At 43.4% G+C, this 15,146-nt stretch overlaps 1 protein-coding gene across 3 annotated transcripts in view; it reads left to right on the top strand.

Moving 5' to 3' along the window:
* LOC117392726 (heterogeneous nuclear ribonucleoprotein Q-like) overlaps positions 1-15,097 on the top strand; it is a 103,998-nt gene extending 88,901 nt beyond the window's left edge. Inside the window, exons 2-11 of one of the 3 annotated variants that reach the window (XM_033990858.2) lie at positions 983-1,132; positions 2,782-2,900; positions 3,058-3,279; positions 3,625-3,801; positions 5,055-5,190; positions 6,049-6,257; positions 9,351-9,500; positions 9,579-9,700; positions 10,481-10,847; positions 12,301-15,097. In XM_033990858.2, coding sequence (XP_033846749.2) covers positions 985-1,132; positions 2,782-2,900; positions 3,058-3,279; positions 3,625-3,801; positions 5,055-5,190; positions 6,049-6,257; positions 9,351-9,500; positions 9,579-9,700; positions 10,481-10,847; positions 12,301-12,339 — 1,689 coding nt within the window. In that variant the 5' untranslated portion in view covers positions 983-984 and the 3' untranslated portion in view covers positions 12,340-15,097. Of the gene's footprint in view, positions 1-981; positions 1,133-2,781; positions 2,901-3,057; positions 3,280-3,624; positions 3,802-5,054; positions 5,191-6,048; positions 6,258-9,350; positions 9,501-9,578; positions 9,701-10,480; positions 11,407-12,300 lie in introns of those variants that run through there. The other 2 variants (XM_055232437.1, XM_055232436.1) reach the window with 2 other exon arrangements.
* The last annotated feature ends 49 nt before the right edge of the window (positions 15,098-15,146 follow it).

Raw genomic sequence — 15,146 nt, 5'->3', positions numbered from 1 at the left:
CGTGTGCGCTTTGTACCCGGCTTTCTGGAAAAAACCTCCAGAGCCTCCGAACGCGCTCCTCCGACACAGAAATGTACCGGTATAGTCCCGATTCGCGAGTGACCGTGTAATGCTTAGTTTGTGCGTGTATTTACCACATTAGTCTCGTCCAAGCCCATGTGCCGAGCGCTGCGGCCTGTACCATGCAGAGCCTGTGCAGAGCCTATAGAGGCGTGGTATGCAGCGCGAGGTGGACCTACAAACAAGAAAAGCCTCCCCATATGTGAGCGTTTAAGTCCGTAAGAGGCTGTAGAACTGCAACAGGTTCCACTCGGGACAGATCTGTCCTGGAGGACTGATAAATGCCTCTGAATGCAAGCACATTCCCTTTAATTTGCATGCACAGCCGAAGCGCTGCAGCTCCGTGCGCGATGGCGCCAAAGCCCGTGCACAGACGCATTGTGAGCGGCCTGAACTCGCGTTTCAGCGGCGCATCTGCAGCTCCTCCCGGCCACTGTTTGTGTTTGTGCAGACTAATACTCTGCAGCGCGAGCTCGTAGATAAACTGTTTATTTCAGAGCCTAGAACAGTTCTAATATGGACTAAATGAAAGTGAAGATCTCCTGGTTTAGTGGAAGACTCTGACTTTCTCTGCAGACTTGTGCGGTTGTATTGGGTCTCCTAAAGAATGTGACTTAGTAGCTTTGTTTAAAATGATGCATTTAATTTGTCCTGTCTCAGACTTTATATCAATGTTTTCATATCAGTAGAAATGCAGATATTGCGTCGGTATTTATGCGGGTATTTTGTGTGTTCTCTGTGTATCAGATGCCCTCCCATGCTCCTGGTATGTTAGAGATATGGGAGACTGCATGAGCCATTTGTGGATTTTGTTTAGGATGTTCCTGAGAGACCCTGGTTCTTGCTTCAGTTGAGGAGACATTTCATTCTACACTTACACAAATGAATCTCCTCTAATGTGATGTTCTACTGTATTCTTCAGAGATGGCCACTGATCATGTGAACGGGAACGGCACAGAAGAGCCCATGGACACTGCAGCGTCGGCAGAGCGTTCAGAGAGTTTCCCTGCCCTGCTGGAGGCTGGACTCCCTCAGACTGTGGCCGAGAAGCTGGACGAGCTATATGTGGCAGGTACATCATACATGCATGTCTAAGATGGAATGTTCAACTGTTACCATGGTGACGCAATGCAAACATTAGCAAACACTGTCAGGAAAGTTTAAAATAGTCTGAATTGTAAGGATTGGGATTTAAATGGCACATTTTCAGGCACCTGTGGTCAATCCCAGGATTCATTATTCTGTTTGGGAGTTTGATCTAATAGATAAAGGTGATAGATTAAAAAACTGTGTGCTAATGCTAGCTAGCTAGCTTGTGACTAATGTTACCTGAGAGGTTCAACAGGTGATCTTATTTGTGCTGTTATAGTTTGGCTAAGTCAATTCTTTATGGTCAGATTTTGTTAAAACAGCTCAGATTAAAGTCTCACTTGGGTAAGATCTTCAGACAGAGTAGCGCCTCCAGTCGGCATCACACCCTAGGGAATGTGGATGACATCAGTAAAATATCAATACAGCAGGTAGCTCTGTCTAAATGCAGTAATAAACTTGCTTTTAGTTCTATAAGTAAATCACGCCTTCTTGCTAAAAACTTGCATGTTTATGATAAGACATTGAGCCTCATTTATACTCTCCAAATGGTCTAAGATGATATTTAAAATCAATATTGTAGAATCTGTGGGAAGCACTGAGCGCCTTTTGATATATAAACCACGTTAGGGGAGTATACGTAGAGCACAGAGTGTAGTAGCATTTGTAGCAGTGGTGTTGAACCCCAGGACAGACCTGAGCGGGGGCTGTTTGCTGTAGGAGCAGTTCGCGGGGTTCTCCACTGAATGGGGCCTCCTGGTGTTATCTCCTCCTCAGATCAGGCTTTGCTCCAGAGCCTTTTGTCCTGATGCAGATGTCTGTAGTGAGGGCTGCAGGCCACATCTGCTGTAGAACTCTCACAAAGGGACAAAGGAGCACGTTGGGGCTCGCTGACAGGTGCCCCAGCAGGTGCTCTGGTAGGTGAAGAGCTGTTTGGGGAATATGGGATCAGTAACATACAGGGCAGACTTAAGAGGGATTCTGCTGGAGTTTCTCATCTAGTTGATGTCCACCTCTACTGTGTGGGTGCTGCGCATGCATTTGCCAGTTTTAATGCATGTATGCTGTAGTAATAACATATTTAAATAGGTGAAAGCATGTATAAACATGCCCTCTAAAGGTTTCTGCTCCTGTGTTTAGATCTGTGGCTCAGACTTTTTGTGTGTTAAGGTCTGGGGTCTTGTGTTCCTTATGCATAGTTAGCTCTGTCATAACTCTTTTTGAAGTGACAAATTATACAGACTATAAATGTTAATACTGAGACAAATTTATTACACAACAAGCAAAGACCAGATTTAAACTACAAAAACTGTTCAAAATCTACAATATTGTTAAAAATCATGAGCTGCAATAAATAAACAGCAGAAAGAAACACTTCAGTCGTCAACTTGTATGACTCATTTAAAGATGTAATCAACCTTTTGCAGGTAAAATCCGAGCATGTAGAAAAAGAATACCCACATTTCAAATTAGTGCAATGTAAATGCACATGCAATAAGTACTGAAGTAGAAGTATTGTTCCATCTGTCAGGCATTGAACAAGTTGATGGTGATTATCATAACAGGCCTATGCTTAATTGTGTGTTAGGTCTGTTTATTATTATACATAATATTCATGTGTGTGTGTTTCAGGTCTGGTGGCCCACAGTGACCTGGACGAGCGAGCCATCGAGGCTCTGAAGGAGTTTAATGAAGAAGGAGCTCTACAGGTTCTGCTGCAGTTTAAAGAGAGCGACCTGTCTCACGTCCAGGTCTGATCCAAATGCATTCATTCATATATGTACTACTACTGCATGGCCACGTGTACTGTTACTACATCTCCACATTAGGCTGACTCCTCCCTTCAGACCACAGGCCCCATGTTTGAGTAGCTGATGTTCTCAGTGATATATGTTGGTTCTTGTATAGAACAAAAGCGCATTCCTCTGTGGTGTGATGAAGACTTACAGACAGAGGGAGAAGAGTGGAGCCAAAGTGTCCGACACAAACAAGGGTCCAGACGAGGCAAAAATCAAGGAGCTTCTGGAGCGCACAGGCTACACTCTGGATGTGACCACGGGCCAGAGGAAGTACGGCGGTCCCCCACCGGAGAATGTCTATTCCTGCCCCCAACCTCCTGCAGGCACCGAGGTGAGGGCACCGATCTAATATCAGTGCCGATACTGAAGAATTAGTGGTCATGGCTGCTCCAGTAAAGTTATTTTATTTAGTTAGTTTATAGTTTACATGAGAGATGAAGAACAGCTACATGACACACCTGGATCAATTTTCTTATTTTTGTTTTAAGGAAATAAATGGTGTTTTCGGCCCTTTGGTATCAGTTAAGAGTTTGATACTTTAAATATCAACAGAACTGAATAGGCTGGATGGTTTCATCCTGGGGCCTGGCTGATTGAACCGAGGCTGATCCACAGTGTTGTCCCCTCTCATATCACTCATCGCATAACTTTATATCTTATGTCTGTCTTTTTGCAGATCTTTGTGGGTAAGATTCCTCGGGACCTGTTTGAGGACGAGCTGGTTCCTTTGTTTGAGAAGGCGGGGCTTATCTGGGACATGAGGCTCATGATGATGCCTCTGAGTGGAATCAACCGTGGCTACGCCTTTGTTACCTTCTGCTCCAAGGAGGCTGCCATGGAGGCTGTCAAACTGGTAAGGAGCAATCCCTAACAACTCAAACACTCGAGAGGAGTCCTCAAACTGGTGAAGGCAAACTCTAGAGCACCTCTAGCTTTGCACCCACAGCACCAAACTGACAGGACAGTGTGCAGTCTATGTTAACCTTAAAAAAACTATTGTTTCTGCTCAATACCTCCTATTTTCTTTCTTTTCCCTTATCAAAATCATGCCTGAAGAGGTTTTAGACATCTATGCATGTTCAAGTAATCTAGAGATCTCTCCCAGGCACCCAATTTGCCTGGAAGAGGCAAATTGTACAGCTATCCATATGGATAGCTGTACGAGGCTCCGCCCATAAGCCTACATCACCCATGCTCCCACGCAACAATTCTCCATAAATATACAAAAACATGAAGCAAAACTGTAAGCAGCAACTTGACAAACCTGACGTGATGTGTAGTAATTTCATTAGTGGGATGCAGCTGAGTGTGCCAAGCTATTCCCCCTTCAGAGCACCGAGAGTTAAGCCTATAGCGTCGGATCCTATTGTCGTCGATAGAGCGCGGTTGTGGACTTTCCAGCAGCGTAACTCCGCAACCAGTTGTGCTCTCATGTAAATTCAAACGGCGTCTCAAAGCAGAGACACGGGGCTATCTAAATATTTTACCATCATTACAGTAATCTGCCTCTGTTGTCCCTCGAAGGTGACGAATGAGAGCGCGGGGGCTGTTCCCAGTCATTTATTTGATGCGTAAAAGAAAAAATACAGATGGATGTGTAAAATAGAACTAGTTGTGTGAAAAAATGCAGTAAATTCTGATACTTCCTTTAACATGATTTTTATGGTTAAAAAAAGAATAAAAGTGTAGGTGAGCTATACTGGCCCATAGTGTGCTCAGTCCTTAAAGGGTTAAGGGTGGGACACTCGGCATCAGAAACAAAAGTGAAACTTGAAGCATTTTCAAAACGCTAAGATATCACCATGATTTATATTCTTCTGAAAACAAGATGACATGGCGATCTAAATATGTTGTTAGCAGTTAATACCCCATAGAAGTTAAATGGCCCCTCTTTAACAGGAGAGCTGCATTATACCAGGTTGTAGCACTAGTACTGTACCTGTAGTAAGCAACTCTAATGATACTCAAATATGAAACGGTCTGTCAAGCCGAGAACAAGTCAAATGAAACTGAGCTGTGAAGCAGAAACCTTTATTCTCAGTCTGGTGTCCTGCTCCAGAGTAAACCAGGTGCAGTTCTGAGACTATTGTCCATATCTCCTCACAGTACAATAACTACGAGATCCGTCCCGGGAAGCACATTGGAGTCTGCATCTCTGTGGCCAACAACCGTCTGTTTGTCGGTTCAATTCCCAAGAGCAAGACCAAGGAGCAGATCCAGGAGGAGTTTGCCAAAGTCACAGGTAATTCATTTGTTTCCTCATTGTGATATTAAATCAGACCCTATTCTGCAAACTGGACTTTTCAGATATTTCCATGTTCTAGTCGTTTCTTCTCATTGAGCCTCTGAAGTTGTATTTGGAGTGATTTATGTTTGAGTAATCTTTTAATCGCTCATTTTCAAGAGACCATTTTGCTGATCTACCCCCATTTTCACCTCCACCAGTACGTGCCCACTGTGACGTATACACTTCCTTCTCCAGTTTTATTTTCTTGCTCATTGATACTTGTAGGCTTTGGCAGCGTCATGTAGTCATTTTGGTTCAAAGTGGGCGCCGACAGCCTGCTGCAGCTTGTTGCGATGCCGTTTACGGCGACGTCGGCTCCCATTGGGCACCCCAGTTTTCTAACGCGGACTAGTTTAAGTTGTTTTACATGAATATTGAAATTTTAAATGTGCAAATAGTCCACGGATGTCGTGGAGTATGGGGATGGTTATATTGGTTCCAGTATCTGTATTAGTGCCAATTTGTCTTATCAGTATTCATTAGACGTTTTCTTTGTATTGCCCTTTTTTGAACAGATGAAGTTAAATGGTTGCATGGCTGTATATAATGCGTGTAAATGATGAATAGACATCTCAGTAAAAATCTGTATTTTTTATAAAATTTCAACTCGAGATAATTTAATGTCCCTCAGTAAAATTTTAAAAGCTTAAATGTTGATAGCTGTTATCTGCCACAGCAGCAGGCCAAATCTCAATTTATATGGGCAATCTCTAATAGATTATAACTTTAGAGCAGATACAAGCACAATGTGTCTGCTTTAAGATCGGTGCTTTTTTTTTCATGTTTTAAAAAATACTAAATGTGTGCTCCCAGAGGGTCTGACGGACGTGATCCTATACCACCAGCCTGATGATAAGAAGAAGAACCGTGGCTTCTGCTTCTTGGAGTTTGAGGATCACAAATCAGCCGCTCAGGCTCGACGGCGCCTTATGAGCGGGAAGGTCAAAGTGTGGAACAACATCACGGTCACTGTGGAGTGGGCAGATCCTATTGAAGACCCCGACCCTGAGGTCATGGCAAAGGTCAGATGCCAACTCAAACTCTCACCTGTACAAGAGTCAAACATGTGCTCACTCTCACGTGTAGCTGAAGGATGAGTAAAACCGTTTGACAGATTAAATTACTAATTTTACTAAAACACACTTAAGGTCATTAGATTTAAGATTTGGCTAAGAATGTTAAAATGTTGAAACATAATTTTTTTTTTCCAAACCAGGAAAAATTCTACTTCGTAAATCGTGAGATAATGCAAGGGAATCCCATAACTTGTCCAACAATCGTATGGTACACAGTTCACAGAAATAATTTGACAGATAATAATGATGTTTTATGTCAGAAAAATGTTTGTGTAAATTCTATCGACCTTTTGGACAGAATCGCACTGATCACATCAGTGGGACTAAAATGGAAGTCTTAACTCCTGCAATTTTCAATATATTTTTCAAACTTTTCTTCACAGTCTGGTGGCTAAAACTTGGAATAAATATAAATTATACTTTTACACAAATCAAGAAGCAGTTTAAGTCAAAATGAGAGGATCATCTAGACCCGTCATACACACTTTACATGCGAGGACACTCTGTTCTTTAAACAACTAACAATACATATGGAGCCAGCCCTGAAATTTAGATTTTGGATTTGCCAGGCTCCCCCAGTCACACCTGTTAGTTGATTTGTCCAGACTGATATGAATCTGTATTAAAAAAAAAATACAGTCTGGTCTGTTTTTTTCAGTGACACATGTAAGTTATAGGGCTCCTTTCTCAAATAAAATCAAATGTCTCTCTCCTCAGATGAACAGAGTTTAGTGCTTCACTCATTGGTTCAACAGAAATCTTCCATTTTTTTTCAGCCCCTTGTCATATTTTTAGGGCGAGACAGAATCGTCCACCTCACACACTCGCAAGAGCCCTGTGGCATTTGTACAGTTTTGAGGAAAATGGCAAAGACCAAGAAGTATACGATGTATAAACAGTTAAGTGGTATCACTAATTAGAGCTCACTGAACTCTTAAGTTTGAGTGAAGACTCTGAGGAAAAAATGAAACGGCTCCTTTGCGCCACCTTAAAAATTGATTTACATTGCACCAATGGGAGCGTGGCCCAGAAAAATGACGTTATCAAAGACAAATGAAACTTGGCATAAACATTATATGATGGCCCTGCCCTAAACCCTACTCGAAGTAAGCCGTATTGGATCAAACCTGGGACAAAATCACTCATCATAATCTTTTATCTTCAACAGTTTTCATCAAAAACACTTGTGCAATAAAAGGATATCAATTACCTTTTAAATAAAATCTTGGGCATCGTCATTGTGATTCTTCAACAAAATGTCAGTTTTTGGAATATTCTATTGTTCATGAACATTGACAGATTTAAATGGACCCAGTGAATCGCGTGTGTACATTTGAGCTGGACATAACATGTAAATTAGGGATTTATCTTTTAAGATTGTTCTATAGGGCCCTCTTCAGATTTTATATAAAAATTATATATATATATATATATATATATATATATATAATAATTATAAAAACCCAATGTATTTGTCGTGGACTTGTGAAAGAATTTATAGAGGCTTTTCATAATGGGGAACAATCTGACAAAGTCCCCTCATTCTAACTTTTATCGTTTAGGCGTTAAAAAAAATGGAAGAAAAAGATTGTTCTATGTTGCCAAGAATCTACATTGCAGGATGGCTCAGTAGCGCCCTCTAGAAAATTAAAATACATTATGAGATAGGAAGGGTTTGAGCCAATTTTTTTTAAATTGTGATTCAAAACTTGCAGGTACATAGAGCATCCCGAGACAAAGTATATTATGGCCCCTAAACCATACAGGACGTCAGCCATATTGCGTCAAACTTGAGACGTCCAAAATCTAGACCTTGTAATGAACTTGTCTTAGAGTTTCCAGAGACTCCAAACTGAGGAAGCATCATCAGGACATATCTGGGGTCAAAAGTTGTAAAAATAATTTACAAAAGGGTGTGGTCATAATGAGCTCTTACCGTAGCAGCCATTTTAAAAGCATAAAAATTCCTGTAACTTTTGCAAAAAATGTTGGATCCAGACGAACCCAATGTAGCATTTGTGTATTTTGAAAAACTGGGCAAAATTGTGCGTGTATTAAAATACAAAATTTCTCTCCAGCGCCCCCTGCAAAGTTACAATGGGCAATACATATTTATCTCCAACATGACACTGGAAATATTAAATCACATGTTAAGCTAAGGTTGATACGCAGCTGTCCCACTGGCGGGTCCTTCCGTAGTCACAGGGGTTGCGAGGGCCCTTTATCACTGTTGGCGGTTTTAATTGGCCCTCGCCCCTCACGCAGTGATGGTGAGGGGCATTGTTCTTCCTCGGTTTCTTTTTATTTTTCCGCACAAACGATTGCATTTTTCATCGCGAAAAATTTCATACATTTGGCATCACGAAAATGTCCCATGCACACTGGTTCGACGGCGCCACCTATAATTTCACTCGTATGGGGCGGTCACAGGGGTTGCGAGGGTCCTTTATCACTGTTTGCAGTTTTAATTTTCTTTTATATCCAATATGGACAGAACACCTGTCCCTGATTGGCTAATCCACCTGTCAGTCACTCCCATTTGAACTTGGAGAGTGACCAGACTCATCTTTATAAAGAATTCAAATGCCGTCTGGATCCCAGATGATGAATGGGGCAGTTAAGAATTGAGCTCATGCATTAGTGTTTGTGCAGACTGTTCGTTTTCAAAAGAGCTGGTTCAACAACATTCACAAAGCGATATATTGAGTAATTTTAATAATGAAACTGGCCGCAACAACAGAGCCTCCGGGTCTCGTGTGTGTCACGCTGCAACTAAACTGGTCCAACACAGGAGTCGCAGATGGACCGGGTGCAGTCTGAGATTTAAAGCACCCATTTCAAAATCCTAGAGGTGCTATTTTAAGGCAGGACCCGTAACGGTAGAGGTTTTCCAAAGGTTTACAGGAGTTCTGAGGCAACATTGTGAGATGCAAATGTCAAATCGGCTGTAGACTAACATTTAAAGTTTAGAAACAAAACTCAAGGGGAATGAACATTTAGAGTGGCCTGTTACTGATATGATCTGAACTGTGATCCCAGGTGAAGGTGCTTTTCGTGAGGAACCTGGCGAACGGCGTGACTGAGGAGGCGTTGGAGACGGCCTTTGGCGAGTTTGGGAAACTGGAGCGTGTCAAAAAGCTCAAAGACTACGCCTTCATTCACTTTGAGGAGCGTGAGGGGGCAGTGAAGGTTTGTCCCAGTGTACTGCCAGGTTTCTTACCGGGCTCTGGGTCAGCGCAGTGTAACAGCATTTGTGTCTTTGTTCAGGCGCTGGAGGAGATGAACGGGAAGGAGCTGGAGGGAGAGCAGATAGAGATCGTTTTCGCCAAACCGCCAGATCAGAAGAGAAAAGAACGCAAGGCCCAGAGGCAGGCGGCCAAGACCCACATGTGAGTCTAAACATATGTTATACTGAATATACGTTCTAACTGTGCAACATATTAACATATACAGTCTAAACCTGTTACAGCAGAGTGTACTAGTGCACAGTACAAGACCAGGACTCACATGTGGTACTACACACTGTACTGTAACAGGTTTATAGTACAAGACCCACATGTGAGTCCTGGACTTAGTCCTACAGTTAGATTGTATAGTTTGTGTAGTTCATATTTCGCCTGTATGAGTGTTTACATATGTACTACATGTACTCTACACATGTAAAGGCCGAGGTGAGAATGCTGTTTGAACATAAGCTGCAGGACTAGTGTTTGCACTGGGCCTTTACATGTGCACAGGACATAGGATGTAGTCCAGGCATGCCCAAACTGTGGCCTGGGACCAAATGCCACCCTCAAACCAATTTTTCTTGGCAATTCCAGATGAATTGGCCCATATTACCTTAAACAGTACTTTTTGAAAATCTACTTTAACAAGCCCGTATCAAATATTTAATGTGTCCCACCAAGGATGTAAGCATGAATAAAGGGCTAGTGGTTCAGCCTAACTTGTAATAATAACGCAGATTTGAAGTGTTGGTGACCAGTCTATGACCCTCAATCGGCCCTCCCCTTTGTCTGTGTTTTTATATGTGGCCCTTAATGAGAAAAGTTTGAACAGCACTGATGTAGTCTGGTTAGTCCTACAGCTTACGTTCAAATGGCAGTCCAGAGTTCTGTCCCTTGACTAGTACTGTTTCTTACATGTGTTAAACCTACTCTCTCCCTCAGGTACGATGACTTCTATTACTACCCTCCTCCTCACCATATGGCTCCTCCCTCCAGAGGGCGTGGCCGTGTGGGCAGCCGCGGCGGCTATGGCTACCCTCAGGACTTTTATGGCTATGATGACTACGATTATTACTATGGTGATTACCACGGAGGTTACCGCGGCTACGACGACTACTCTTACGGCTATGAAGACTTCCAGGCTCCGCCCAGAGGCCGCGGGGCGCGTGCCCGGGGCGGAGCCTCTCCCGCAAGGGGGCGTGGCATCACTGCAGGAGCGCCCAGAGCCAGGGCAGGCTTCCAGCAGCGAGGGGCGGGACCACGGGGCAGGGGAGCCCCGCGCGGAGTGCCCCCCAGAGGCCGAGGCGCGGTACGTGGTGTGCGCGGCGCTCGCGGTGCGAATGTTGGCGGAAAACGCAAAGCCGATGGCTACAACCAGCCAGATTCCAAACGGCGGCAGACCAATACTCAGAACTGGGGCTCTCAGCCCATCGCTCAGCAGCCGCTGCAGGGCGAGCGCGCTAACTATTCCGGATACAAATCCGACAACCAGGAGTTCTATCAGGACTCGTTTGGGCAGCAGTGGAAGTGATGGGGTTGGGCCCCTCTGTACATATTTTAATATGGACCCACCTGCCGAACTGCTCCTCCATTTTACTTTGCTTTTTTAAAATGGCATTTTCCATAAGTCCAATTTTTAGCTGATTCTGTGCTGGCTGTGTGTCGGCTCTAGGTGTCTGTTTTTACATGGTTCATGTTGAGTAGTAACAGCATTGTCCTTCTGTATTTAAAAAAAAAAAAAAAGGAAAAAAAGTGTGATGTTTTAAATGGACCTTTTAGGTCCTTTGGGCTTTACATTGGCTTGTATTCTCTGCTGTCTGTTGTTTAAATAAACTACACGCACACGTGTAAAAAAACTCAAATTGTGTTCAAATTCCTGTTTGGCTTCTTCAAATTCCTCAAATTCTCCTGGAGTGTCATGCATGTGTCCACTGCAGCGTGCATCCATGTGTCATCCAAAACATGTGAAATTGGTCCAAACAGATTGTGCCCATAAGTCTCTTAGAGTCCCCGAAGACCCTTCGCCTCAGGACTAATCTGCATGTTGCTCTTTCATTTCTCATCACTCTCTGCAGCTGTTCTCAGAGGGCCAGACTCGGGCCAGACTCGGGCCAGACTCGGGCCAGACTCGGGCCAGACTCGGGCCAGACTCGGGCCAGACTCGGGCCAGACTCGGGCCAGACTCGGGCCAGACTCGGGCCAGACTCGGGCCAGACTCGGGCCAGACTCGGGCCAGACTCGGGCCAGACTCGGGCCAGACTCGGGCCAGACTCGGGCCAGACTCGGGCCAGACTCGGGCCAGACTCGGGCCAGACTCGGGCCAGACTCGGGCCAGACTCGGGCCAGACTCGGGCCAGACTCGGGCCAGACTCGGGCCTCTGTTAGGGGACTTCAGAAAGCCGTTTAACACTGCGACACTATAGACATGATCACGCGGTCTGCTCATTTTTCACTATCTTTTCAAACTCGAGTTTCAACAAAAAAATATTTTGGAATGATTCTTCTGGGGATGAACTGGAGCCAATCTAAAGGTTTATTTCACTTTCGAAGTACTGGTATTGGTTTCATACATGATTCAAACAGGTGTCAGGTGATAAACTACCTAATGAATTATTAAACTCTAAATTGAGTTTCTCATTGAGCCGTCTGAGAACATCTTCAGCTTTGTAGCTGTAGCTGATCTGCTTCTCCTGCATGCTCTGCTCCTGTGTGTCCCAGTGTTGAATGTTGTTCTAATTGTGTGTTTTGTCACTGGCTAGCAGGACTCGGCTGTGCCCTCCTGCCCTGAAGACTGCTTATGAAGCTCCCTCTGCGTGGCGCCCTCTAGCACCGGCACGCCATTGGACCAGGGGTAAGGTCACCTGACTCCGTGGGCCAATGGGAAGCGAGCATCGGCCCACGCAGGAGTTTGAAAACTGGAGTGAAACGGCAGACTCAGATGGTGCCAGCCATTTTGAAAAGCTGTCCTTATGGTCGGTCTACCTCAGTGAAGTGCAGTCAGGCCCAAACATGGTGCTCTCTGGGTGAGGGAGACACTATGATGATCTGTAGCAAAGTGGCTGAGTGGTTGGCACCTTTGCCTCACAGCAGGAGGATCCTAGGTTTGAGTCCCAGACTGGAGTTTGCATGTTCTGCCTGCTCCAGTTTTTCCCCCTTTCAAAATCATAGCTCCTGATTTTGGATCTCAATAAAATAAAAAGGGGATATTTTGCATAATATATATTTCTATGAAGTTTCTACATGGCTCCCTCATCAAAACCATGCCTGAGGAGGTTTTAGATCGTGCATGTTTGAGTAATCTAGTGATCTCCCCCGGGCCCTATTTAAACCCTCCTTATGGTTGGCAGTACAAGCCTATACAAGGCTCTGCCCACAATCCTACATCACCCATGCTACCACATGATAATTATCCATAAATATACAAAAACATGACACAAAACTGTACACCGCTACTTGAAACCACTGAACACCACATCTGATTTGTCATTAGTGGGATGCGGCCAAGTGTTTTGAAAGCGTTCTGAAGGGGAGTGACTTAGCTCAAGAGCAAAGGGAGGAGGGACTTGGAGTCACGCAGAAAGACTTATAAAACATGTTAATGTATTGGGCAAAATATAGCATTTACAAACAAAAGGTTACATGGTGATCTATATGTTATGTGTATAATAACCCTATTTAATATAATACCCCCTCTTTAATCTTTTAGAGAAGCAGATTATGTCTGTGTTCACCTTGCTTTTTCTGAAACTATAGTGAAACCTCAACATTCAAACTGAGGAATTTGGTTCAGAATGAGAGCAGCAGCAGAGTGGTTAGCACTTTGTTTCACTGTTTAACTATGGACGCCCCTCTGGATAGCAGGGGCCAATTCTAGTGATTGTCAATTTTCATTCAAAGTAAAGTAGAATTTTCAGATTTTCTGCACTTTAATAAGATGCAATATAGTGATTCAGATTCTTAGTTGTATCTTCATTTCCCTTACCCACAACTTCACTGAGGCTGGAGGGCTAACCACTCTGCTGCTGAGGCTGGAGGGCTAACCACTCTGCTGCTGAGGCTGGAGGGCTAACCACTCTGCTGCTGAGGCTGGAGGGCTAACCACTCTGCTGCTGAGGCTGGAGGGCTAACCACTCTGCCAGTCCTTAAGCTTGTCCAAACCCAGGCCACCTCTTCACTTTGAGCCTTAACTTGTTCATGAGGTTCTATGACTGATTTAAATTCTCTATAAATGGAATGATCCAAATGTCTTCCAGTTCATAATGTGATTTAATTTTTACGCACTTCGTACCTACATTTTAAGTGAGGTAAAGGTCAGAACATATTTCACACCAGTTTCGGTTTTGGCAGATTCGACAGTGTAGCTTTAAGGCAACAGGCCCTGCACCTTATGAGAAACGAGCGGTCTCTTAGAATATCGTTTAGTTTGTACCAAATACAGTAGGAAAAGGCAAGGAAAAATCATTGTTAAATTGGCAAAAGCACTTATTTGCGCTTTCCTAAAGAAGTTGAGTTGAAGATGCATCCCACAAAAGTTTAACTTTGAAAATCATGAGTTAAAGCAGCACTAGCCCCAGTTTTGAAAGTTTAGTTTAGACCAGTTCGAGTCACAAATCAGCTGGAACATTATGACTGAATCCTGTTCATTAGGCTGGGTCTAAACCTGGGTCTAAACCTGGGTCTAAACCTGGGTCTAAACCTGGGTCTAAACCTGGGTCTAAACCTGGGTCTAAACCTGGGTCTAAACCTGGGTCTAAACCTGGGTCTAAACCTGGGTCTAAACCTGGGTCTAAACCTGGACTGAGTAACTGCTGGTTGTATTAAAGCAGCCTGTTTCCACAGGGCGAGCTGGTCATAATGTTTTGGCAGACCTTCTCGTTTAAAGGGCCCATATTACACTATGGTCTCTTCTGTAGTTTCCTCATCACAAACAGCCTAAATCTGCAGGGTTTGTGTTTTAAACATGTTTGAATAAAACGCCAGCTGAGTTCTTAACTGAAATCATGCTGTTCCACCTTGTGATGTCATGTGGTAATACAGGAAGTGCTCTGTGTTTTTAAACTCTATACACGTTCACTATATTTCAGAAGAGATGGGCAATTCCAGGGCCAAAATTATCCAAATGATTAAAGATAAAGGGTAGCTGTTAACTTAAACTACCACTTCATGACATCCCTAGGTGGAACAGAGCCCTTTGAGCTTTGGAGATGTAGACGGACTAATAACTCAGACATATGTGAAAACAAAACACAACTCGGGTATGTTTTTGAGGAGTTAACTTTGTGTAATATAGGGCCTTTTAAATACTGATTAACCTAAATTTTTTTGACTGAAGCTCAGTCACGACTCAGACCTGAAAGTCTCTAAACTTCATTTTAAGTGTCATGTTTTTCCTTAAGGAATATTTGTACTTTTGTTTACTCTAACAGTTTGTATGGACTTTTATTTTGAAGGGTCAAATGTTTTATTTTGATAAAGAGTGTGTTTTTGCATTCTCGCAAATGGCTGTTTTATATTGTACAGAGACAAAACTTATTTTTGTAATAAAGTTTTTGACATGAACTGGCGTTTTGGTTTTTTGCTTCTTTTTTTTTTTAAAGATGAAATGTCA

This window comes from Periophthalmus magnuspinnatus, chromosome 24, assembly GCF_009829125.3.
Source record: "Periophthalmus magnuspinnatus isolate fPerMag1 chromosome 24, fPerMag1.2.pri, whole genome shotgun sequence".
NCBI classification, from domain to species: Eukaryota; Metazoa; Chordata; class Actinopteri; order Gobiiformes; family Gobiidae; genus Periophthalmus; species Periophthalmus magnuspinnatus.
The sequence above is the reverse complement of the archived record's forward strand: the minus strand, read 5'-3'. Positions and strand labels throughout refer to the sequence as shown.